This window comes from Mastigoproctus giganteus, chromosome 2 (genome assembly GCF_048544385.1).
Source record: "Mastigoproctus giganteus isolate SK-2022 chromosome 2, ASM4854438v1, whole genome shotgun sequence".
In the NCBI taxonomy this organism is placed as follows: domain Eukaryota; kingdom Metazoa; phylum Arthropoda; class Arachnida; order Uropygi; family Thelyphonidae; genus Mastigoproctus; species Mastigoproctus giganteus.
The window spans coordinates 234,341,714-234,366,349 of NC_143576.1; the positions used below are offsets into that span (position 1 = coordinate 234,341,714).

At 37.8% G+C, this 24,636-nt stretch overlaps 1 protein-coding gene across 1 annotated transcript in view; it reads right to left on the minus strand.

The window, feature by feature from the left end:
- Positions 1 to 603: 603 nt before the first annotated feature.
- LOC150090255 (TWiK family of potassium channels protein 7-like) overlaps positions 604 to 24,636 on the minus strand; it is a 277,804-nt gene continuing 253,771 nt past the window's right edge. Inside the window, exon 2 of the mRNA XM_090389784.1 lies at positions 604 to 1,481. Coding sequence (XP_090245910.1) covers positions 778 to 1,481 — 704 coding nt within the window. The 3' untranslated portion in view covers positions 604 to 777. The remainder of the gene's footprint in view (positions 1,482 to 24,636) is intronic.

The following is a 24,636-nucleotide window of genomic DNA, read 5'->3' on the forward strand; positions in this document are numbered from 1 at the left end:
ATTGTGAAAACTGTGACAAATATGTCGCTTGGGTTTTTTATTTATTTTCTTTTTCCCTCTCTTTTCTCAAGGAGTATGAAGTGTTGTCGGCTACTTGAGTGCTTTCAGTAATATTAAAAACAGGTCTATGTTTTTACCATATTGGTTCTCTTTTCCTCTGTCTTTTTCAGAATCAACGAAATTGTAACATTCTACTAAAGTGACTAGCACACATGGCTTTTGAATTGGACATGGTGATTTAAAGAAACCCGCATCTTTGTAGAGAGAGATAGAGATAGAAAGAGAGAAGAGTCAGCTTTGATATTAGCATCACCTTCCATCGACACACACACATACACACACAAACAATTGGTAGGGAGTTCCTTCTTCTTTAAAGACTTCGTACAGTCACCTATTGGTTGAACTACACATTCCATCATCCAACGGAACTTGTCTTCTAAAAACGGTATTTTGAAAAACAAAGAGGACCACTGATGTACTTTGATGGTAGAGAACAGAAATGCTGTTCGTTAAACTATGGTATTCGAAGTGATTGAATCCACAATTTTGGCACCTCCATTGCTCCGACTGACATTGAAATAAAGGTTAGGGTAATCCTGTAGGGTTGACTAACATCACAAAACACACAGTAATCCTCAATCTCTTGCCGACGTCGTAAGCTGAAGACGAACACAAAGTAGTGACCACCGCTCTCGGCAGGTGGAAACAGATTCGGGCGGTAGTAGTGATGAAGGTCGCGCAGTCGGAGGAGTGGTTGTGTTCCTCCGGCGTCTCAGGTCACCCCATGTCGTCGTCTTCCTCCTGATCCTTTATGATGCCTATTCGCCGACCACAGTTGCGCACCTTGTGGATCACCTCCTCCTGCATCAAATTGAAACACATCGCAATGAGGGCCATGCCGAAAAGGAGGTACAATGAACACATAACCAGCTTCTCCTGCGAGCCACTGTCGCTCACCACAGAATCGCCCGGAACCAGGTCACCGAATCCGATGGTACTCAATGTGACGAAACAGAAGTAGGATCCGTCCAAAAAACCCCATCCCTCCCAGAGAGAAAACAAGACGGCCCCTCCAGAGATGTACCCCACCAATATCACCAGACAGAGAGTAATAGGCACAGACACGCGGGGTTTCTCGTAATCGCTATCATCGTGGACGTCGTCGGGAGCGGTCTCGATCCGTACTTCGTCCTCCGTCGGCACCTGGAGTTTCTCGCCGAGGGGTGGGTCGATAGAGTTTGCTCGGTTGGTGGAATTGTGCGCCACGATGTGATGAACTCGATAGTTTTCGGCGTGTCGCCTGCGTTTGTAGTGATCGTTGGGAGCACATGAGCACATTCGCCCGTAGACGTAACGGAAGGACTTGGCCAAGATGTCGCCTATATTGGTGAGGTAAAGGAGCATCAAGGGGATGCCTATAATGGCGTAGAAGATAGTAGCGACCTTTCCCCATTCGGTTCTTGGAGCGATATTACCATAGCCTGGAAAGACAAAAAGAAAAATATTACTTATTTTAAAGAAATATATTTTTAACAATTTATTTAAAAATGAATGGTTGTTAAATTTAAAGTTTTTTTTTTAAATAATGCACCCGAAACAGTTAAAGATATGAACCAAGCGTATTCTGCCACATACCCCTTATTAAACGGACTTAGCCCCGTGCGATTTCTTCCTGTTTCCACGTCTGAAGAAAGATCTGAAAGGCAGGCGTTCTTGTAAGAAGCATTTAATGCTTGGGTACGACGGTTGGGAAAGTTTATGAAGTTCAATGGAGGTATTTGAAGAAGGAGAAATCCATAGAAGATTCAGACAGTTAAGATAAGATCTTGCACCAGTTCAAGTTTCATTATGGCCAGTTTATGTTTATTGACTGTAACTGCTCAGGCAACCTTATAAATTCCCAAATAAACTTAATTCTATTATTGATGAGGTATTTTTAAATGTCATACTTCATCAGTGAATCGTATTTGGTTACTCTTTAAGATTGAACTCATTTAAAATTTTATTAGAACATCAACTTCCATGATTTGATTATCGAAAAGCTGATTGGAAGGGTATTAAGATCCTTTTAAATAAGCCATAAGTTGGCTTCAAGCCTCGCATTAAAATACGCTAAATTCTGCTTAGTATTTATGAAATTTTAATACTCTTGTTAACTCCCTACAAAAGGATTAAATCTATTCCACCATGGTTTAGCTCCATCAGTTCTCCTATGCGTTCTAAAAACCCATCGTCATTGATTTTAATTGGAATGCAATGCGAAATTGAAGTGTACTGAAGTTTTTATTTAAATAAAATAATTAAAATTGAAAATACCAAAAAAAACTCTAGTATATACATTGAGTAGTCACTATATTAGGTACCTTTACCCATAGCTCTCGTGGATGGCACAGTTCAATCGCTGTCCTCCCCACACTGGGTGGAACAACAACTCAGTTCGAGTCCCGTTGATGACGTGAAGAATTTTTATGTCTTTTTCGCAACGTGGTGGAGTTAGTCGATCTCTGGTGAGGGTGGCATGATTTTTTCCTCCCGGAATCTCTGACGTTGGAGGGATGGTACCGCATTCCGCGTTGTCTCCAGATGAAATAATGTCTAGAATCTGTTTGTAGGCTGGAACGGGACACATCAGAAAAGAGAACTGTACCCATTTGTCAGGGCTCCAAGTCATGGCACCAGTTTCGACGAGCTTTGAGGTGGTTTGGGGTTAAGTTGATACAAACCACTGGCTTTCTTGTGTAGAGTCCACTTGAATTAAGCGTTCTGAACACAGTCCGGTTTGAAATGTTTGGAAACTGCTTCCATAGTGCCGAAACAACATTGCATTACACATTGAGCCAATGTACCACCCCCGCCTGCGACTGCTTGGCTTCAAGTCTTCTAACCGCCAGCCATCTCAAAGAATCATCTAAAGGACGATGAGTCCAGGATGAGTTGTCATCCTGCAGATGTGGCTATTCCACTATACAAGCCAAAAAACAGGAATAAAGTGATGCGGTCGCAACCCGTGTTTTTATTGGCATCAGTAATTTGCATAATGTGCACTTCTGTCAGGTGGTAGATCAATATCTATTGGATACTCGGAATTTACATGTCAGAATGTCTATTATATCAAACATTCGCCTTCTGCTCACAATAAAATATTAATGCGAAACATTTTGTTCCTTTAATTTTGTCGAGCAGTGTATTTGAAAGTGGTGTACTGATGAAAGATCTTCGCCTTCAGCTGGTAATACCATCCTCCTATTTGATGAAATCGCAGTCTCTCAAAACATTCAAAGCTCCTTATCCTAAGGATATTGAATGACATTCGAAATTTGATCGGCTGGTGGAATGTAGGAGAATGAAATTAGCGATTTGTTTGAAGATGGAAATCATCGAATTGCCCAACTATCAATTTCATGACGTTATCATTACATGGGCTTTAGTGGATGGAGTTCAGGTGCAAGTTTGGTGCAGTTAATCTTTAGAAGGATAACACGTGATTTAACAGAACCTAAAGTAAACACATCAACGTAATTGCAACTCCCATTCGGTCAAAGTGGAGGGAAGGGGGAATGGCGCGAATTATTATCCATGGAACTATTAATTATGTGGCTTTGTGTCCCTTCTCGCTTGCTGATAAAAGATTTCCAACTATTGCTTCTCTGGTGGCTCTACCTAGTGGTAAGACATTATCACAAATGAGTATTTTTGAAATAAACTGATGGTGTGGGGAACAGGGTACAAGGGGCGTAAGCTTCAGTTGCCTTTGCCCTTTGTGAAAAAGAGAAAATAAAGCGTATCTCGCTCGTTACATAAAATTAAGTGGATTTGATGGAAACCCTTGTACGCAACTGCAAACGTTACGAGGAAGTTGTTCCAGTCTTCTTCAGTATACGTTATTGTAGAAGTAGAAAGAAGAATAAAAATTTTAAAAAATATTAAGTTTATGTATGAAGTGCCTTACATTTCAGGGACGTTAGCAAGTTAATTTATAAAAGAAAATTTTGAAAAAGCCACGACCGAGAAATTTTCGTTTCTGCGCATCCGCTGCAAACTTTGCTGTATTTATATTGCTCTGATTTTATTGAATTTGGGAAGGGTCTACAAATTTTTCAATCAAAGTGAAATATGAAATTTTATGAAAATTTCATCCACTGGTAGTCGGATTATTACATGTGGACGGACGGACAAAGAAATAAGATTTGTTGGATTTGTATTTGGCCAATTTTAATTAAATTTGGAATAAGTCTACAGATCTTTCTGAAAGACCCCAATATAAAATTTTCTTGAATTCTATCCACTTGACAATTGAGTTATTACGGAGGATGGATAAAAATAATAATATTTATTATTGCCGGATTTCTATTGGTCCAATTTTAATAAAATTTAGAATGGCTCTACAAATCATTTAAAAAGGCCCGAATATAAAATTTTATGAAAATCGTCCATTAGGAATTGAATTATTACATGCAGACTGACGAACGGATGTACATGATGAAGACAACAGGCGCATTATGGGTATATGTAATGCGCCTAAAAAGGTAGCCACATTGTATTGACCACTACAAATCCTCTCGCGATTTATTCGGTTACTTTTGGCAATGTAGTGTACGAGGGAGGTTTGAAAAGTTAGTGGCCTGAGTACGAAGGGTTTAAGGGATGTAGTAACATAATCCTCTTTGGAGTCAATAAATTTTTGCCACCGATGCGCCAATGGGTTTATTCCAGCTGCGAATAAATTTTTCTCTTAGGTCTCCAGGAATGCATCCACTGCAGCAATGACGTCACTGTAGGTGGGGAAATGGATGCCAGCCAGGTATTTTTTCAAATTAGGAAACAGGTGAAAGTCCGATGGTGCTAGATATGGTGAATATGGAGGATGACCCATGATTTTAAAGCTGCGCTAATCAACTACTTCAACTGTTTGGACTTCTTCTTTGTCTCTGGCTGAAAGTGATGGACCCACGTCTCATCCATGGTCACAAACCTTGCAAGGAAATTTGCTGGATCTGCTTGGGAGTGATGCAATCGTTCACTTGAACTTGAAAACGAATTTGGGCCAATCGTACTAACACCTTTTTCATAGCGAGAACGTCAGCTGTTATTGGTGCACCTTCAGAGAAGATTCCCAAGACGCTGGTAATGTACTGAACTATCACTCATTGATCACTCATCAAAAGATCATTCACAATGTCAACAATCTCTGGAGTGAGGGACGGTTCAGCTTGGTCATATTCCAGGCTGTCCCTCCCTCGTTTAAATTCTACTACACACTTCTTAACCATGGAACAGGAAGGAATATCCTTCCCCAATGTTGTAACCATATCCTCATGAATTGCCTTTGGGATTAGTCCCATTTTTCCCAATTGGACGGCTGCACGGTGCATGATTTTGTCCATTTTTCCTCATTCACCCAACTTTGTTGGCTTCAGGACCTGTACTTAAAAAAACACGTTATTGAAACTACATGAAACTTGGCGGATTACTATTTGAAGAAGGATCATAGAATATTAATCCGAAACGTTGATCTTCTATTCTCAGAAATCTGTTTATTAACTCGTACTCACTTGTAGTAACGAAACAGCACAACTGAGAAGAAAAAAAATATATATATATATATGATGGGATTGTTTCTCCTTTTAGATTTTGCATCTAGGCAACTAAGGTCAAAAGGCTTCGTTATATTATGCCTGTAAATTAATTATATGTTACGGGTGGGTTTTGCCTGTTTCACCTCATTCAAACCCACAGGAATTCTAGAAGGGGAAAAATGCGTGCAACTATCGATAAAGGTTTACTATACATATCATGACATGAAGAAGGGTCGTAGTATATTAGTCCGAAACGTTGATCTATTATCCGAAACTTGTTTGTTAACTTGTATTAACTTAGAATAACGCAACAGCGTAACTGAGCAGAAAAAATAATAATAATAAATATATATATATATATGATGGGTTTGTTTTCTCCGTTTAGATTTTGCAACAAGGAAACTAAGGTCAAAAGGCTTCGATATATCATGCCAGTAAATTGTGTGTATGCTACTGGTGAGTTAGCTGTTTCCCCTGATTTAAAGGATTCACCAGGATTCCTAGAAGGGGAAAATGCGCGCAACTATCGGTAGAGGCTTACTATCCATATCACGGACATGAAGAAGGATCGTAGAATATTAATCCGAAACGTTAATCTTCTATTCTACGAAATCTGTTTATTAACTTGTATTAACATGGAGTAATGCAACAGCGAAACTGAGCAGAATAAAAACATATATATATGATGGGTTTGTTTTCTCCGTTTAGATTTTGCAACAAGACAACTAAGGTCAAAAGGCTTCGTTATATTATGCCTGTAAATTATGTGTATGCTACGAATGGATTACCTGTTTCACTTGATTAAAAAGATTCTCCAGGATTCCTAGAAGGGGGAAAATGCGTTAGAGGCTTACTATACATATCACGGACATGAAGAAGGATCGCAGAATATTAATCTGAAACGTTAATCTTCTTTTCTACGAAATCTGTTTATAAACTTGTATTAATTTGGAATAATGCAGCAGCGCAATTGAGTAGATTAAAAACAGATATATATGATGGGTTTGTTTTCTCCGTTTAGATTTTGCAACAAGGCAACTATGGTCAAAAGGCATCGTTATATTATGCCTGTAAATTGTGTGTATGCTACTGGTAGGTTACCTGTTTCAACCAGGATTCCCTGAAGGGGATAAAAGCGTGCAACTTGCGCTAGAGGCTTACTAACTCACTCACGGTGTTAAGAGGCTCGTAAAAATTCCTTCAGTCTATCCTAGTTCGAACTCAAACCTTTTCTATAATTGCTGTGCTAGCTGCGAGTTGATTGTTTATTAAGAAGTAGCTGTTCTACTATCATTCGTTTTTTTATTCAGTGAGATCAGAGTGCAGATCATTGTTTATACAAAATCCAAGTAATTGCGTTGGTCGTTCATCTCGCCAGGTGGCGACTGATGGGTATCGCTAGATTAAATCAGAGGATTCGCTGTAATTTTTTTTTCCCTTCGTCTTATAACACGATAATTTTTTTTCGTTAAAGAGAAAACTGGCGAAAAGAACACGAGCTAGTGAGGCCATATATTACATATTCCAGCGGGCGCAAACTTCGACCAGTGACATGGGATTATTTCTTATGTTTGCCTAAGTCATTTTTCTAGAGTAATCACATTGCAGTTGTCAGGTGTGGATATCGTAGCCACTTTCAACGACATCCAACGAAAAACACGAGAAGCATTTTTTTTCTTTTTCTTCTTTTATTTTAGCTGACATAGTGACAAGGTTAAAATGAAATATGACTATCGTATTTTCGGGAAAAAAAAAAAGAAAAAAAATTGCAATTTAACTCCGCTACACAAACCCTTCCAGCCATTCCACATTCCTGAAATTCCTATTAACATCATGACATGTTTTCTTCATCTCATTACACCTTGAAAAGTTCGAATAGGGTTTTTTTTCTTCTCTCTCTCTCTTCGGGGTATAAATACGCCGGCTGCCCTCGCACACCTCCTTTAATCTCTCCTACCCCTGTATGTGGTAAAGGGTCACGCCCGGATTCGATAATAATTCACAATGGCCGAGAAAGACGTACACTTTGTTTCCTGCAATCAAGTAAGGGTGGCGTGAGAAGAAAATAAGGCTGATTATACGGCGGGCATGTGTTATTCCGCGGTCATCTATGCAACGAGAAATACGGAGAATAAATGGGGTATGCACACGCAACGCACACTCGCAACAGCGTCTTCTCATGGACCGAAGCACTTCTGGTGTGATTTAAAACCCACGTGAAAAATTTGAGAGGTTATTAAGGGTGATGGTAGTTGAGGAGAAACGTCTGTTATGGACAGTAAGAGAAAAGGAGTTCGGGATCGGATACAAAGACTGCTATTGGGCGGATGCCGATGTCAGATGACTGTATGGCTGGGAAAAAAAACATATGAAAGCGATGATTATTTGCGAGTAACAGAAAAGACGAGTGTTGTAGGGAAGGAGAGAGAGCCAAAAAATCATTAGACAAAAGGAAAAAGGTTAATGGATTACAAAGTGAACGAGAAATGATAGAAAGAAAGAGAAAAGAGAGATGGCAGGGATTGTTTGCCATCTCTGAAGAAAGAATGGCAGAAAGTAAGAAAGAGAGAGAGAAATGATAGTGAAACCGGTCGTGTGTGTGTGTTCCAAAGGTCGGTTTATCGGTTTTACAAATGTTTAGACAATTACTAGCCCAATATATTTTCATCCGGTAAAGAAAGTGCTACTGACCCAGCTACACAGGCCGAATATAGGACGAGGATTTAAGAAGTTCTGACTCTCAAACTTCCTTGAGTCTATTATGCAAAGACACACGCATTTTTAGAAATCTGCTGACTCCATGATGCTTAGCAATATTTTATTATTTCAGAGTAAGTTTGAAATGATCAAACTAGCCAATACAGCGCTTATCTCCCCACTTGTTGAGTCCAGGCATGATACTTTATGTTATGCAGAGGTATGGGCATCTGCTGCCCCTAAAACTATTAGGCCACTTTTTTCTGCTGAGTTTGGCTCTTAAAATGGGCTATGAACAAACATAAACTTCCTCCACAGTTGGGGACAACTCAAATGATCAGTTTAATACAAATTCATAGGTTCAGCACGCTGATTAGGGTGAAACGTTTTACAACAACTGACAAAATAATCGTTGACAAGATTTCGGCACCATCATTCTGGGACTTGTGCTCTCGGACAATCCCTCAGACTTCCCTCATAGCAACTCCAACTCTGTGCACACATCTCAGCCGTCTTCACCTATCCGATAGGTTCCTACCTTTTTAACTACTTTCATGTGCCCAGTATTTGGATGCTGACCTTAATAAGTTTGCTTGTGAGAGGGAATACAGACGCCGCATCCTTGAATTGTACTTCCCTATCCCTGATCCTTCCCCTCAAAGCTCTTCTTAATGCAGCAAGCCAACAATACCACATGATATGATAAGAGATTTCTAATAAGAGCTCCTCTACTCGATTTAATTAATTATTTCTTGATTAATAGGAACGTGGGAAGTGAATGACTGACTTGGTCTTCCTAGAAACCATTATTTATTTAACTATAGGTTTGTAGAGCAGCTTTTACAAAAGATGAACTAATTTTCAATTCTATTTATACACGGACGATTTATTTTTTGTTACAACTCATGTCCGAAATATAAGGGCTGTTTGGAAAGTAAGGATTATAGTAAAAGTTGCTTTAATAAATTCATATTATCTACAGGATTGGGCATTTTTGCTCATATAAGATGATTATAACAAAATGGTTACCTTACTTGAATATTATTAAAATGAATAAGGAGCGTAGTTATGCGATTTATATTCATCAAAGGGATTAAGCCCAAAGATATTCGTCAGCAACTGAGCGGTCTGGTATGCATGGCTCGACTAGTTGGATTCTATTTCACTGCATCTGTGAGTCTATCTCCCATCACATCACCATTTGCAGGCCCAGGACCTTTTCCCTGGGTGCGACTCATTGTCCCTGGATGTTTCTCCAGGTTCTTTTCTGCTGACATTGGAGTACACACCAACGTGGGATTAGAGCGTTAGCTCTTTGGCTTGCCCAGTATCCTCCTGTGGGCGGGATTTCTGTCTCCAGGAACAATTCGGTACTGAAGACTTTTGCTGATGTTGACTCTTCCATCAACGTAGGACTACAAGCCTCCGGCTCACCTGCTAGCCCAACCGTTTTGTTAAGCGGAATGCTTTCCAACATCTGTTCCCTAGCTGTGCATCCAACCTAATCGAGAGAAGTTGCTGCGAGAACGTTCTTCTACCTCTTCTGGCTGACCGGGAATCCTTTTTCCGTGGTGGGGTGACAGATAGCCATTGTGGCGATCTCTTATTCTTTAATTTGAACTTTATCTATTCCCTTCTCTCTGCCCACAGTCCTCCTTCAGGACTCTCCCAACTGCGCCTAGCACTCTTTTTGCAAATCTGGGGTGATACCTTGTACTCTGCCATCCACACTTTCTTCCCTATCTTCCACTTTACTGTCTCTTCTCTGCTCTTTCCTTGGCCCCTTTCCATTCTCCCTCCTACAGCAGTGTGGACGGCCTGTCAGATATCTTTCAATTCTCTAGCCCAGCTTCTCGTGCTAGTGGATGGATTCTGGAAAGCTCCTTCCTGGTGATCGAGCCTCTCAGTAACGAAGAAGCCAGTCAAACAACACACTACTCACACAACCCACACTGTCCACATCAACTGGCTTTGCAACATTGTGCAGCATCACAGAGTACTAAATACGGATTTGTGGTAAACCACAGGAAACCCATAACAATACCCCTATGTGCACTATATCCATGAATCAAGTGTTTTTAGACAATGCAGCTGCCATTTGAACATACAATTGGCCACTGCATTCCGGTTGGGAAGATTTTGTCCATACATCAAGCAGTCCTGACCTTCTCCCTTCTGGCTCTCCTCTATAACTTAACTCCCTCGATGTGCTGCTGCATTTCCTCTAAAAAAGAAGGAAATGTGTTCTTTGAGCAAAGTTTTGATCGTTTGGAACAGAAAAAAGTTGTATATAGCCAAATCGGCGCGGTGTGGTGAGGATGCTCCATATAAAACTTCCTCAACAGTAGCGTCCTGGAAAATTGAGTTTCAGGTGAAGCTAGACGAACAAACGTATCCTTCAGTTGAAACATCCCTTGTAATCCATCTACTGTATACGGTCGTCTTGGATAGAACAGTTGGTAGGATCGCCGTCCTCTGCACATCGTGTGGAAAAGACCTGAGTTCGAGTTCCGTCGATGACTCGAACCCAGATTAGTTGGCTTCAGGCAAGGACAGCGTGGTTTTTCCTCCCGGAAACTCGGATTTTTTCATCCACCATATGGCTTAGTTGCTGATTCTCCTAAAACTGTATTACAACAACAACAGCAACCATCCATATGGCTCCATCTGTCTTATGTTCAGTCCTAAATATAAAAGGTTCGCTGGAAGGATCATATTTTTTCCCTAATCTGTGTTCGAGGACCACATTTTGGAACAGCCTGGTCTAGGGGCTAGACCACGAAGTTTGGGCTGTCAGCAGTGTGCCCGCGCAAAAATACCACGTGGAAGAGTTCAAAGTCACGTGATGTCACCACTGCCCAGTGACGTCGTGCCAAGGTTCGAATATTATCGATAAACATCGCCGCGTTGCACGTACGGGACGCTTCGTTCATCCACGAAGACGGTAGAGAGAGAGAGAGAGAAAAAGATAATGCTCAAAGAGAGAAAGAAGAGTCGAAAAGATTACGCGGTGTTTTGTGTGGAAGAAGGAAATAATGAACTGCACGGGCCACGTGACTTCCTCACACCTATTTGGTTCCACGAAGGTTTAATTAGAAGGAGCCACTGTCACGGTGCTCCTACAAACGATAAATCACTCCTGCGAGGCGAATGGGTTTTCTTTTTTGCCAAATTTCTATAGATTATCTATAGTTTTGCAGGAGCAGCGCCTCTATTGGAAGTTCTTTTCTTAAATGCGCCTCCTTAAATCGGGGCTTCGAACAGCTCGTGTCGAATGTAAATATTTACAGTCCATTAATCTTTCGCTCTCTCTCTCTCTCTCTCTCCGGTGATTCATTAAAGCTTCCCTTTGTAGCCGCTTTATGTCTAATACGTATTTTGTTCCCCCAATCACTACATGATTTTGATTTCTATGATTTATGATCGCGCGCTCTTTTGATTAATGCTCAAACTTTGCCGGGCCATGATTAATCGCTGACACTAATCCAGAAGGGACTCGTTAAATACCGGTGGACTCTCGTCCGCACCTTCGAATAAACAAAAACAGGGCCGGCTAATTACGAGTAACCCCTTTGTCACTACGAATGTATCTTCCGTCACATCGCGACATCGCCTCCGTTCGCTTTCGGTGACCAACGAGCGTCGGTCCGCTTTACGGGGGTGAACGTGGACGGACGCGTTTTGGTATTGTTCCGGAGAGGATAACAGCGGTGAGAGACAGATTGTACAACTACATTGTTCCTAACAAACGAATAGAAAACAGAGAGAGAGAGAGAGAGAGAGAGAGAGAGAAGAAAGAGGTGGAGAGAAAGAAAGGGGAAAGAAAGAGAGAAAAGACAGGGAGAGAGAGGAGAAAGAGAGGGGACAGAGAGAAAGGAGAAAGTCAGGAAGAGAAAAAAGAAAGAGAGAAGAGATAGAAAAAAAATACTAGAGAGATTAAGAGAGAGAAAGTGTGAACAGAGAAAAGTGGGGGAGAAGTAGATTGAGAGGAAGAGAAAAACGAGAAAGAGAGAGCAAAACTGAGAGAGAGAGAGAGAGGAAAACAGAGAACAAAAGACAGAGTGAAAACAGAAACAGCGAAAGAGGAAGAAAATAAATAAAGAGAGAATAAAGAGAAGCGAGGTTTACAGAGAGACAGAGCAAAAGAGAGAGAGCTAAAGGAAGAAGAAAAAAGGGGAGAGAGAGAGAGACAGAAGAGATAGAGAAAAAGTACGAGAGAGACTAAGAGAGAGAAAATGAAAACGGAGAAAAGAAGGGGAGAGGTAGATTGAGAGGAAGAGAAAAACGAGAAAGAGAGAGCAAAACTGAGAGAGAGAGAGAGAGAGAGAGAGAGAGAGAGAAAAGAGAAACAGAAGATAAAAACCGGAAAAGTAGAAAAGAAAACAGAGAACGAAGCAGAGTGAAATGAGAAAGAGCGAAAGAGGAAGAAGATAAATAAAGAGAAGAAAAAGAGGAGCGAGGTTGACAGAGAGAGAGAGAGAGAGAGAGAGAGAGAGAGAGAGAGAGAGAAAGAGAAAAGAAAGAACTAGAAGAGCGAAAAAGTACAAGAAAGAAATAAAAAAACAGCGAAAAAAAGAGTGAGAAACAGGAAAGATAGAGGGAGAAAAAAAGAAAAAAAGAGAGAGATATATAGACAGACAGAGAAACAGAACAGAAAGATCTGAAAAGAGGGAAAAGAGAGAAAGAAAGACAGAAAAGTGACGATGAGGAAGAAAGAAACAGTAAAGAGAAAGATTGAGAAAGAGCGAACAAAGAAGAGAAATAAAGAGAGAAAAAGGAGAAGGTGATAGAGAGAAACAAAGAGAGAAAGAGAGATAGAGAGGAAGAGAATTGAGAGAGAGAGAGAGAGAGAGAGAGAGAGAGAGAGAAAGTGAAAAGAAAGAAAAGCAAAGAAAGAGAAAAAGAAAAGAGAAAGAGCGAAGGAGAAATAAGAGAAATAAGGAGAGAGAAAAGAGGAGCGATAGAGCAAAAGAGAAAGAGATGAGAGAGATAGAGAGGAAGAGAGGTGAGCAGAGATAGAGAGAAAGCGAAAAGAAAGAAAAAACAAAGGGAGAGATAGAAAGAAGAAGATGGGGGAGAGAGAAAAAGAAAAGAGAGAGAGAGAAAGAGATGAGAAATTGAAATAAACACGTTTGAACTACACTCAGTGCCAACTTTATTAGGCACACTTACCGAATAGCGAACATGTCCTCCCACTCAAAACAGCCTGAAGTCATTGTGGCATGGACTCAACAAGACGTCGATGGCGTGCTATGGAAGCAATTGAAACAAGGACCAGGGTCCCTGTTTCGATTGTTTCCCACAGTTGTAACAAATTGGATGGTTGCGATTTCTGCTGGAAAAAAACATGTTCCACCTCATCTCACAGTTGCTCAATTGGACTGACATCCGGTGGTCTTGTGGACATTAACGTATTGTCCTACTGAAAGAACCCATTCACATTATACTGCAATGCGCCTGGTCGGAGACAATTTCCAGATGACCTGCATGCCTCTCTGGTATCAAATGGTCCAGCGCCCCCCGAAAACTCGCCACTACCCGACAGCGTGGACATTTGGCAAAATACGTTTACGAACTCATTTCCTTTATCGGTGTTATACCACAAAAGATACTTTATAAAGAGTAACAGAGGGCGCAGTACAAACACTCGCCCCAGTTGCATTTTGCCACTGGGTCGGCCCTGTTGGAGAAGTAGAGGGAAAGATAGCATGAAGTGCATTAATAGTTAGAGATTGACAAAAAAAAAAGGGATTGATCTTGAAATGGAGCCTTTATTTTAGAAAGACTGAAATAGTTCTTTAAACCATCTGGGATCACCTCCTTGCATGGTACACGAATCCCTGTTCATCTCTCTCAATCTCCAGCTTTCAAAACAATCATATTTTGGTTAACCCTAATTTCAAGATGGCGTATAATTAGTGATGGTTTATTAGAAAATTCCATAAATTTAACCGTTACTTGTAAAACAAATATTTTCATCCATCGGATTTAAAATGATCAATCCCAGAACCTGGTCGATAAGATTTACAACTTCTACGAATAAAAACACATTCCCATAGACGAATCCCATCGATATATTTACACGTTTCTGAAACTTCATTTTTTCCATCGTACTTTCCTTCGTGCGTCCATTTTTCGCTTCCTTCTGCGCATCCAGGAACAGTTGCGAATATTTATGCAAATTTCTGCTCAACCCACGCCTCTTGAATGCAGCAGCGACTTAAAGTCACATGACCACAGTTATCAACAAGGCCGAATGCTGTTTAACTTTCGTAATGCGACTCTTTCACAAAGATGCACGCCGAACCTTCCATGTCATGGGCATTAAAGGCAGCGACAAGCAGTGGCCCCCCACCCTCTTTTTTCCATCGTGCACTCAGTCCATCTTTCTCTCTCTCTCTCTGCATTTTCCTGCTTCCGTGTTGTGAATTTTTCTTTGTTCGAATACCCTGTAACTTACCAAATATTCCAAAGGTTGGCTTCTGCTGGAGTTGGCAAATAAACTCCAACTTTACCTTTGAATCTAATGAGATTCACACCCTAAAAGTGTACTGCACCGTCCTTGTAAAATATGTCATCTTTGTTTCTGGCGTGTTTCTCTTTGTTGAAATTCTAATCATCCCCCTTTTTTTTAGAGATTCATGTATGGTGATGATATTCAAAGCGTTCCCATGCATTTTTGCCCCTTTCGACCTCAGTGAACGCGTGTCAGAAAACCGTTCGTTTGGTCCCGCAGTTAAAGATTTGCAATGCTAAGTCCCGGAATGTTCCTTTGTGTTTTTCTCTTTTCTCCTACTACTACTTCCACTCACTGCCTCTGTCTAGTGTTTTCGCACTTTTTCTGGCCTACCTCATTGTCTTTTACATGATGGAAAGTTTCTCCATGCGAAAAACACTCTCTGGAAGGAGAATCCACATCGAGCCCTGCACAAAATCTGTGTTCTTCACAGGCAAACTACGGTTAGAAAACTGTACAGTTTGTTATCTAGCAGACTATCGAAAGTGAATCTCTGTTTGTCAAATAACGCGGGCAGGATATCCTCCTCCTCCCCTCTCCTGGGACCGGGTCCTGATTGAATCCGCTTTTGGATTCTTTTATGAAATCAAATAAACAATTCGGCATTTAACTATGTCTTTGAAGAAAATGCGTCAATTTATTTTATAGCATCAGACGACGTCCACAGGGTCACCCTCGTGGATTGCGCAGTTGATAGCATAGCTGAGTTCGAATCAGGAGGAATTTTTATGGGCCATTTTCGAAACTGGCTGAGGTAGTGGGTCTCAGATGAGGATAGCATGGTTTTTCTCCCGAAAATTCGAGTTTTTCGTCCAGCAAACAGAAAATCGACCTCAGAATACACGCAATTTACAGATATGGTATACACAGAGCAATATGGTCTTAATCCATGATGCTTGAAAGACCGCTCGAATCTTGGAGTAACAGTGAAAAGGAGTCTGACTTCTGTAAATCAAGTGAGTTAAAAATCATATGTGAGTTAACATCCTATTGGGAATGATAATGAGGTCATTATTAGACTCCGGAACGATCATCCTGGATTGGGAAGAAGCGTTAATCTCTCCCCAATCCACAGAAAAGGCGCCAAAGGGAAGCTGAGTATATAGGCCACTGAGTTTGATTTCAGTAATTAGAAAGATCATGTAGTCTGTGGTTAAGGATACAGGACCATCTAAACAGGGATGATTTCCATAATAGATGGCCATTTGGGTCGAGGAAGATAAAATGTTGCCTGACCCATCTGGATCAAGCAACCTTATAAAACAGTTGGTTGCCCATCAAAGGCTACTATATAAACAAGAGAAAATTATGGTTACTGGTAAGATTCTTCTTTAGCTAATTGGATGTTTGAAAAACAGGAGACAGACAGTAATCATAAATGTACATACTTCATGGTTGATCAATATGGCGAGTTCCATAATGACATTGAAGAGAACGTGCAAGGACAGTTGTTATAGCTTGTTGACAAATCGTCAATTTCTCAGAGGACACTGTGTGTCTTCTGAGGTGGCTAGGAAGACACAGAGAGTCCTCTCTATATAATTAATCATTAATCTGGTAGTCCTTCTTTGAACTCTCTTAGGATTCAAAGAAGGACTACCAGATTAATGAAGGGTGCTGATGGGGTCCACGTGAAGAACGCTTAGACTGTTCCGATTGTAAAGATTGGTAGCTGGATATCTTGGGGAGGGGGATCTAAATGAAGTAAGACCCTGGGAGAGATTAATAAATCAATGAGGGAGATACCAAGGGTTCTTTTCGACCAGTTCATCTCATTTGGGATATAACTGTTTATTGCGAAGGAATTCGCTGAAAATCCCTGCTCATATTTTCGTTATCCAGGCCCACCCAAAAAAGAGAAAACACATTTTATCCCTGAGTAGAATTTATCCCCATGCTTCTCTTCCTGTTATCCTTTTATCATGCTCAGTGAAGAGGAGATACTGCTCCACTACGAGACTTCTAGATCACTTTCTGCAAGGCTATAAACAGAATTCTGTAGTCATGGTAACGCACGTGACATTCTCTGATATGATTTGCTTTTCAACTCTTCATGCAGATTTTTGGAGTTTATAAGAAGAAGAAGAAAGGTATTCGCTTTCTTCAAAGTAAAACAATATTGGCTTTCAGTAGCGAAACGATAGAAGGAAGAGGTTTATCTTCCTTTTTTTTTCTTGCTTATTTATCCTCTCTTAGACATTTTTCGCCTTGGAGGAATAAAAGAAAACTAAATCACAAATATCTGCCTACTTCGAACCATAAATGGAATGATAAAACGAAGCCAACAACACGAGATTCTTATTTCAAGCTTTCATCAATTCACTATGAATACTGGAGAGACTCCACATTATCCGAAATGGAGGAAAATAGCCAGAAGGAGACAGGAACGATATCAAATATACAAAATATGAATTTTCAGACTTGTATTTTAATATGTATAAAGTGCATGCTTGCTTTTAAGAAATCAAATCATTCTGGTATCCGAAACTTCTGAGAGGATAGTTTATATTTATGTTTAGATATGTAAATACCATGTTTTCCTAAATCAGTTAGAATCCATGTGGACCAGCTAACGTCTTCTCACAACATCATCATCAGAGTTTTCAATCCACTGCAGAAACAAGGCCTCTCCAGAAACTTTCCAGTTCCTTCTGTTTGTGCAATGGCCATCTATTTACTACCCATGAACTCTTGAATTTCATCCATCCATCTCCGTTGTTGTCTTTCAGGTTTTCTTTTAGCTCCTCTTGGGTACCGTTATTTTCTTAGTCCATCTACCATTGTCTTCGAGCAATGTGTCCTGCCCAAGTCCATTTCAGACTTGCCACAGTTCAACTGAAAATTTATCGAGGTAACTTTTTACCAGGATTGATCATGATCACTGAGAAGCGTTTTTAAGATAGAATCGGGCTCTCTGGTGAAGCCTTTCTTGAATCCTTACTTTTTTATCTAAGGATTTGCTGTTCTCAGATAGAGTATGTTCCAGATAAACATTTATATAATTTATTTATAGATCTTTGGGAAGAAACATTACCATCACCCATATCCAGTACAGGAGTGAGGAATTTGGGGCCCAAGGCGGTGGGGCTACTAGAATTTATTTTAATATTTATTATTGGTGGAAATGGGACATTTACCGGAAAGATATTTCTTTCAATTTGACAACGAATTTTAAGCCTTAAAGTTTTAACTTATCTTTTAAGTCTCTTTAAGATTTTAATTTGATATGTAAATTCGATATAATTAGAGCCCTCACGGGTAGTGCAGTTGGAAGAATCATCCATCGTCCCATTCAGTGGAAAAAAACTGAGTTCAATGACGTGAGGAATTTTTATGGGCATTCCTTACAAAGTGATTGAATTATTTGGTCTCAAGGAAGTTTAGGATGATTTTTTCTCCCGGAAATCGTAGGTTTTCTTCCAGCAAACAGCAAATTGACCACAGAACACACACAACTTAGAGACATATATATATATCAATATAGTCTTAGTCGATGGTGCTGCTAAAACCCTAATACAACGTCAACAACTTTAGAATTTTTAAAAAAATCTTCAGGAGACCCAGAAACCAAAATAGCGTCGTGTTAAAAGGGCTCTTCTGAGTAGAATGTCACAGATGAGTTCCTAGGAAGCATGTAGTTCGGGTCCGTCCCCTTTGATAGTACAGCAATGTCATGGACTACGTACATACATCTGAAATGAGGTCAAGAAACGTTTTTTGGATACTGGACCAGCTCTGGAAGCATACAAGAAATACATGGACTTTAGGTTTCCCAAGCGATCTTAATGAAAGCATAACAAGTCGCAAGTTTAAGTTCTTAGGACCGAACATAAAACGTACAGGAGAGCCCAATCCATGCTGATGACCTTTTTGTTTCCAGATTAGCACATTCCATTCTGATGTTCCCGTTATTGTAATGAAGTACTTTTAATTAATCTATGATTATTATCGCGTGAAATCTTCTTCGAATATACTTCTAACTCTGCTACGTGTATTGTCTTTCTTAAAGAAACGCCATCTGGCGTGGGAAGCCCACAAGGCATAATGTTTCCATGCGTCTATTTTTAACCTTGCAAGAGCAGTCGGCAATCGAGTCTTACGTCGTTGCTATTGATCCAGCTTGCATGTGTGGGCCCGTGCACTTATCGAAACTTCCTTCCAAAACATATTTCTTACGGATTTCTCATTTCTTAAAGATTCTCAGAGTATGATTTGTAAGAACTAAGCAATTTGTTCCATCGTACTAAGGGATATTTTGGATCGAAAATAAATTCCGTCATTTTTCCTATCACGGAAATGTGAGACAATTTATTCTGCATAAGGATTACGGATGAAAAGGAAGAAAGAAAGAGTATTGTATCCTGTGCCTATCTGTCGCTATAGCAACTCTTCAAATCCTTCGTTTTTGCATCCGAGAAACTGCATACAAATTTAAAATTACTTCAAATTCTACTGCAGGGAGAAGAAAACTAAAAATATACCTTTCTAACTGTGAATTGGAATCTACAAAATCGAAGAAAATCTTTTCATTTTCAAGGACCTTGAATCCCGTTAAGCAATTAAGAAAAACTATTGGAACTTGGGGGTAAAAACAACGAATGAACTTTCCCCAATGCTGATTGAACCTAATGCGTACCTTGATGGGCAAGGGGGCTCTTAATTATCGAAATCGCACCATTGTTCGTGTTTGTGGCCAACAGGAAACGAATCTAACCACACGAAATGTTTTTTTAGAAAACTCAAACAATTAATAATTCCACCGTGGATAAATTTTTGGAATTTTACCAAAACGTTGAGTCAAAGATGAAGAAACTTAAATGGAGACAAATGTAAACATCCCAAGTACAAACAATGGCCGATGGTGGATGATAAATTTAAGTATTTCGGTTATAAATCTTCTACGACGAAACATAAAGGACAGACCACTTGAATAATCGTCCACTATGAAAAAATAGTGGCATAAACTATTCGCGATGAATTATTCGGACAGGGTTCCCTAAGTTAAAGCTTGCGATGAATTAGAAGACTGAATAAATGAGACTGAAAAAAATAAGGCTGTAGATAATAGGGAAATGTTCCCAGTTCAAAATGAAGATACTGTGACCATCTTGAAGGAACAGAATGCTTGCTAGAATTTATGCACTGCTATAAATATAGATGGAGACCGGAAGCTAAGTATATATCACTGAAACTTCTAGATATAAAAGAAAATAACAGCGAAAAAGTTAAAAATAAGTAACTTACAATTCACTATGGCTTCCTTATCAATTTTTATAAAATGGAATCTGTATGAATGCGCCATCTCGAGGCCAATTTATATATCAGTAACAATGATAAATAGCTGTCCTTATTCGTCAACTAAATCCTTAAAGTCAGATTATTTCGATTCTATTATTCGGAGAGGATTTGGTTCTAATACCTATCTTTTGGCTTATATCTGTATAATACCAATCTTCTGGCTTATATCTATATTACATGTCTATATAATACCTATCTTTTGGCTAATGTCCATTTCTATTGGATTCCAGCCTAACACCTATATTTTAGCTTATGTTTATATCACATGTCTATATAATAACTTTCTTTTGACTATGTATATCAACATGTATATATAATACCTATCTTTGGCTTATGTCTATATCACATGTCTATATAATGCCTGTCTTTGGCTTATGTCTATTTCTATTGGATTGCATCCTAATATCTTATATTTTGGCTTATGTATATATCGCATTTCTGTATAATGCCTATTTTTAGGCTTGTGTCAATATCGCATGTCTGTATAATAATGCTATAATAATAATAATCCTAACATAATCCTATTTTAGGCTTATGTCCATTTCTATCTGATTGTGTCCTAATTCTATTTCTATATCTCTATCACCTATATCTATATCACCTGTCTATATAATACCTATCTTTGGATTATGTCTGTTTCTATTGGATTGTGTCCCAGTACCTATATTTTGGCTTATGTCTATATCACATGTCTATAAAATATCTTTGGCTTATGTCTGTATCACATGTCTTTATAATACCTATCTTTGGCTTATGTCTATATCACATGTCTTTATAATACCTATCTTTGGCTTATGTCTATATCACATGTCTATATAATAATTTTCTTTTGGCTATGTATATCACATGTCTATATAATAATTTTCTTTTGGCTATGTATATCACATGTCTATATAATACCTATCTTTGGCTTATGTCTATATCACATATCTATATAATGCCTATCTTTGGCTTATGTCTATTTCTATTGGATTGCATCCTAATACCTTATATTTTGGCTTATGTATATATCGCATTTCTGTATAATGCCTATTTTAGGCTTATGTTTATATCGCATGTCTGTATAATAATCCTATAATAATAATAATCCTAACATAATCCTATTTTAGGCTTATATCTGTTTCTATCGGATTGCATCCTATTTCTATTTCTATATCTCTATCACCTACATCTATATCACCTGTCTATATAATACCTATCTTTGGATTATGTCTGTTTCTATTGGATTGTGTCCCGATACCTATATTTTGGCTTATGTCTATATCACATATCTATATAATATATTTGGCTTATGTCTATATCACATGTCTTTATAATACCTGTCTTTGGCCTATGTTCATTTCTATTGGATTGCTTCCTAATATATTTCGTATATTTTGGGTTATCTTTTATCTTCCTATATTTTATAAACAATAATAAGCCTATAGATAGATATAGACATATTGGCTTATGTCTATATCTATCTATAGGCTTATTATTGTTTTTATTGGATTGCGTCTAATACCTATTTCTATTTCTACATCTCTATCACCTATATATATATAGGTGATATCACCTGTCTATGTAATATATCACCTGTCTATGTAATAGTCTAAGTCTATATAATGGTCTTATGTCTATATCACATGTATATCTAATACCTATCTTTTGCTCATGTCTGTGTCGCATGTCCATATAATACCTATCTTTTGGCTTATGTCTATATGACACCTATTTTTAGGCTTATGCCTATTTCACTTGTCTATATAATAATTTTTAGGTGGTAGATGACTTTCATCAACTGGTGAAATACCACCACTTTGCTTATTGGAGGCTTGAAGTAGTCTCTAGAGCAAAGTTTCCGGCATCCCCCTTCCCCCATACTTCTCCTTCAACCCATGCACGGTACTAAGTACTATAGGTTTTGATACCTTTCGTGTTTAGGGTTTTCATAAAAAAAAAAAAAAAAAAAAACTTAATTTTAGGCTTATGTCTATATAACACCTATTTTTAGGCTTATGTCTATTTCTATCGGATTGTATCCTAATATCTATATTTTGGCTTATATCTATATAATACCTATCTTTGGCTTATGTCTATATCACGTCTTTATAATACCCATTTTTAGCTTATGTCTATTTCTATTGGATTGTATCCTAATACCTATATTTTGGCTTATATCTATATCCCAAGTCTATACAATATCTATCTTTTGGCTTATATTTATATCACATGTCTATGTAATACCCATTTTAGGTTTATGTCTATATCACATGTCTATATAATACCTATTTTAGGCTTATGTCTATATCACATGTCTATATAATCTTAGGCTTATGTCTATATAACACCTATTTTTAGGCTTATTTTTATGTCTATCGGATTGCATCCTAATATCTATATTTTGGCTTATATATATAATACCTATATTTGGCTTATGTCTATATCACATGTCTATATAATACATATTTTTAGGCTTATGTCTATTTCTATCGGATTGCATCCTAATATCTATATTTTGGCTTATATCTATATATAATACCTGTCTTTTGGCTTATGTCTGTATCGCATGTCTATATAGTACCTATCTTTTGGGTTATATCTGTTTTTATTGGATTGCGTCATTTTTTTGGCTTATGCCTGTATCGCATCTAATAACTTTATTAAAATCCGCTTACAACAGAGTACGTTAAGAGAAATTGTATGCATTTAGTGCTATTCTTAAATAAATAATAATAATAGGAAAAAACCTTACCCTCTCCTTAAATTGGTAAATTCCTATTCATAAGATTAGACTTCTAAAACTGGTTTTTAGAATCTCATGTATATTATCTAAATTAGAAGGCTTGGAATTTTGCTGAGATATTTTGCTCCTGTGCTCCTTTGACATCGTTGGGTGCAAGTTAATTTTCCGATTAGCTTCCTATCTAGGATTAATTATCTTCCACATTGTATCAATTACTCAATTGGTGCGATCACCAAAATGCTTTAATGTGGTAATTTCGAAGGATGAAAACGATATACTGCTAAAACTCTAAAATGATTTAGAAAGTCGATTATTTATTTATTACAGCGTAATTAGAAGCCAATTAACCGAAATTAAATTTTACAATTCTTTAATTTATTCATTGGTCGATTTTTTGCTCCACGCATCACAACGTGAAACCCAAAGCCAGCACAAATAAAGAAATCCGGGCCATTACTCAATAAAAAGAAGAGAATGGTGGATAAATTAGACATTTTATTTAGTAAATTAGTGATTTAAACAATTTAAATATTTAAAAAATATTTTAATTTCATTAAATGCTATTTAATTTAGAATAAAATCGGAAAATCACGTGTTAAATTAGTATCGTATTTTTTTAATTGTGTTTTTATATTTAAAAGTATTTGGGTTATTATATGGCTTATTTTTGAATTATATATTTTAAATAATTATCTTAAAAAATATTCGCAAATATCCGTAAATTTCAAAATAGATGAATAGATTTAAAACAATAAATTAAAAGTAATTATTAATAAAACATTATTATTAATTAATTTGTTATTTTAAATAAATTCTTTTAAATATTTTAATAATATTAAAATACTTAAATTTCATTTAATTTATTAATTAATTTTTATTATTAATAAGTTAACGAAAATAAAAGTTTTTCGACACAAAAACGAAAGATTTGCTTGAATATATTAATATATTTTAAATAATTATCTTTAAAAATTTAAAACTTTTTACAAATATTATTAAATTTTCCGTAATATTTCAATATAGATGAAATTTTTTTTAAAATAATGATCAAATTAAAAGTAATTATTAACCAAATAATTTTTATTAGTAATAAATTAATTTATTCACTTCTAATAATTTTAATAATTTATTTTAATAATTTTAAAATTAAATAAATTATTAAAATATCTATTTAATTTTATTAAGTTAACGAAAATAAAAGTTTCTGTGAATATAAAAAACTAATATTGATTCAATATATTGATTATAACAAAACCCCCAGAATGCATTTAATTATAAATTAAATCATCCAGAAAATCTACCATGGTGAATCAACATCTTTCATCTTTGGATTAAAGAAGAAAGAAGAAAAGGAAAGATACGATGACCAAAGGGACCTAACAAAATGGTAACTTTAAAATGAAAACAAAATAGCAATGCAGATAACACCAAGAAAACTGAAGGGAGAGAGAGTAGAAGAGACTAGACAAGCAATCGATTTCTTACACATCTTGCTCGTGCCAACAGAGCTCCCCGGACGATCAGCTAAATAGCCTCTCAAATCATCAGATACACAATAATCGATTATTCGTCCTCTGCGACCAGCTCCGGATGGGAAACTTTTTTTTTTTATTGTTAAACTTAAATCCAACAGCGCGTGCCTGCGAAGACGGTTTCACCTGGGTATCCTCTTTGAGAAGAGCTTTGAAAACAAACCTCAGAAGAAGAAAACGTAACGGCCAGCTTACCGCTTTTATTCTATAGAAGCAACTCACTAGGATTCCAGTAAGTGCCAAAGTTTGGAGGGTCGTTTTCCCCAGTGCTCCAAATCTTTTGTACCGATG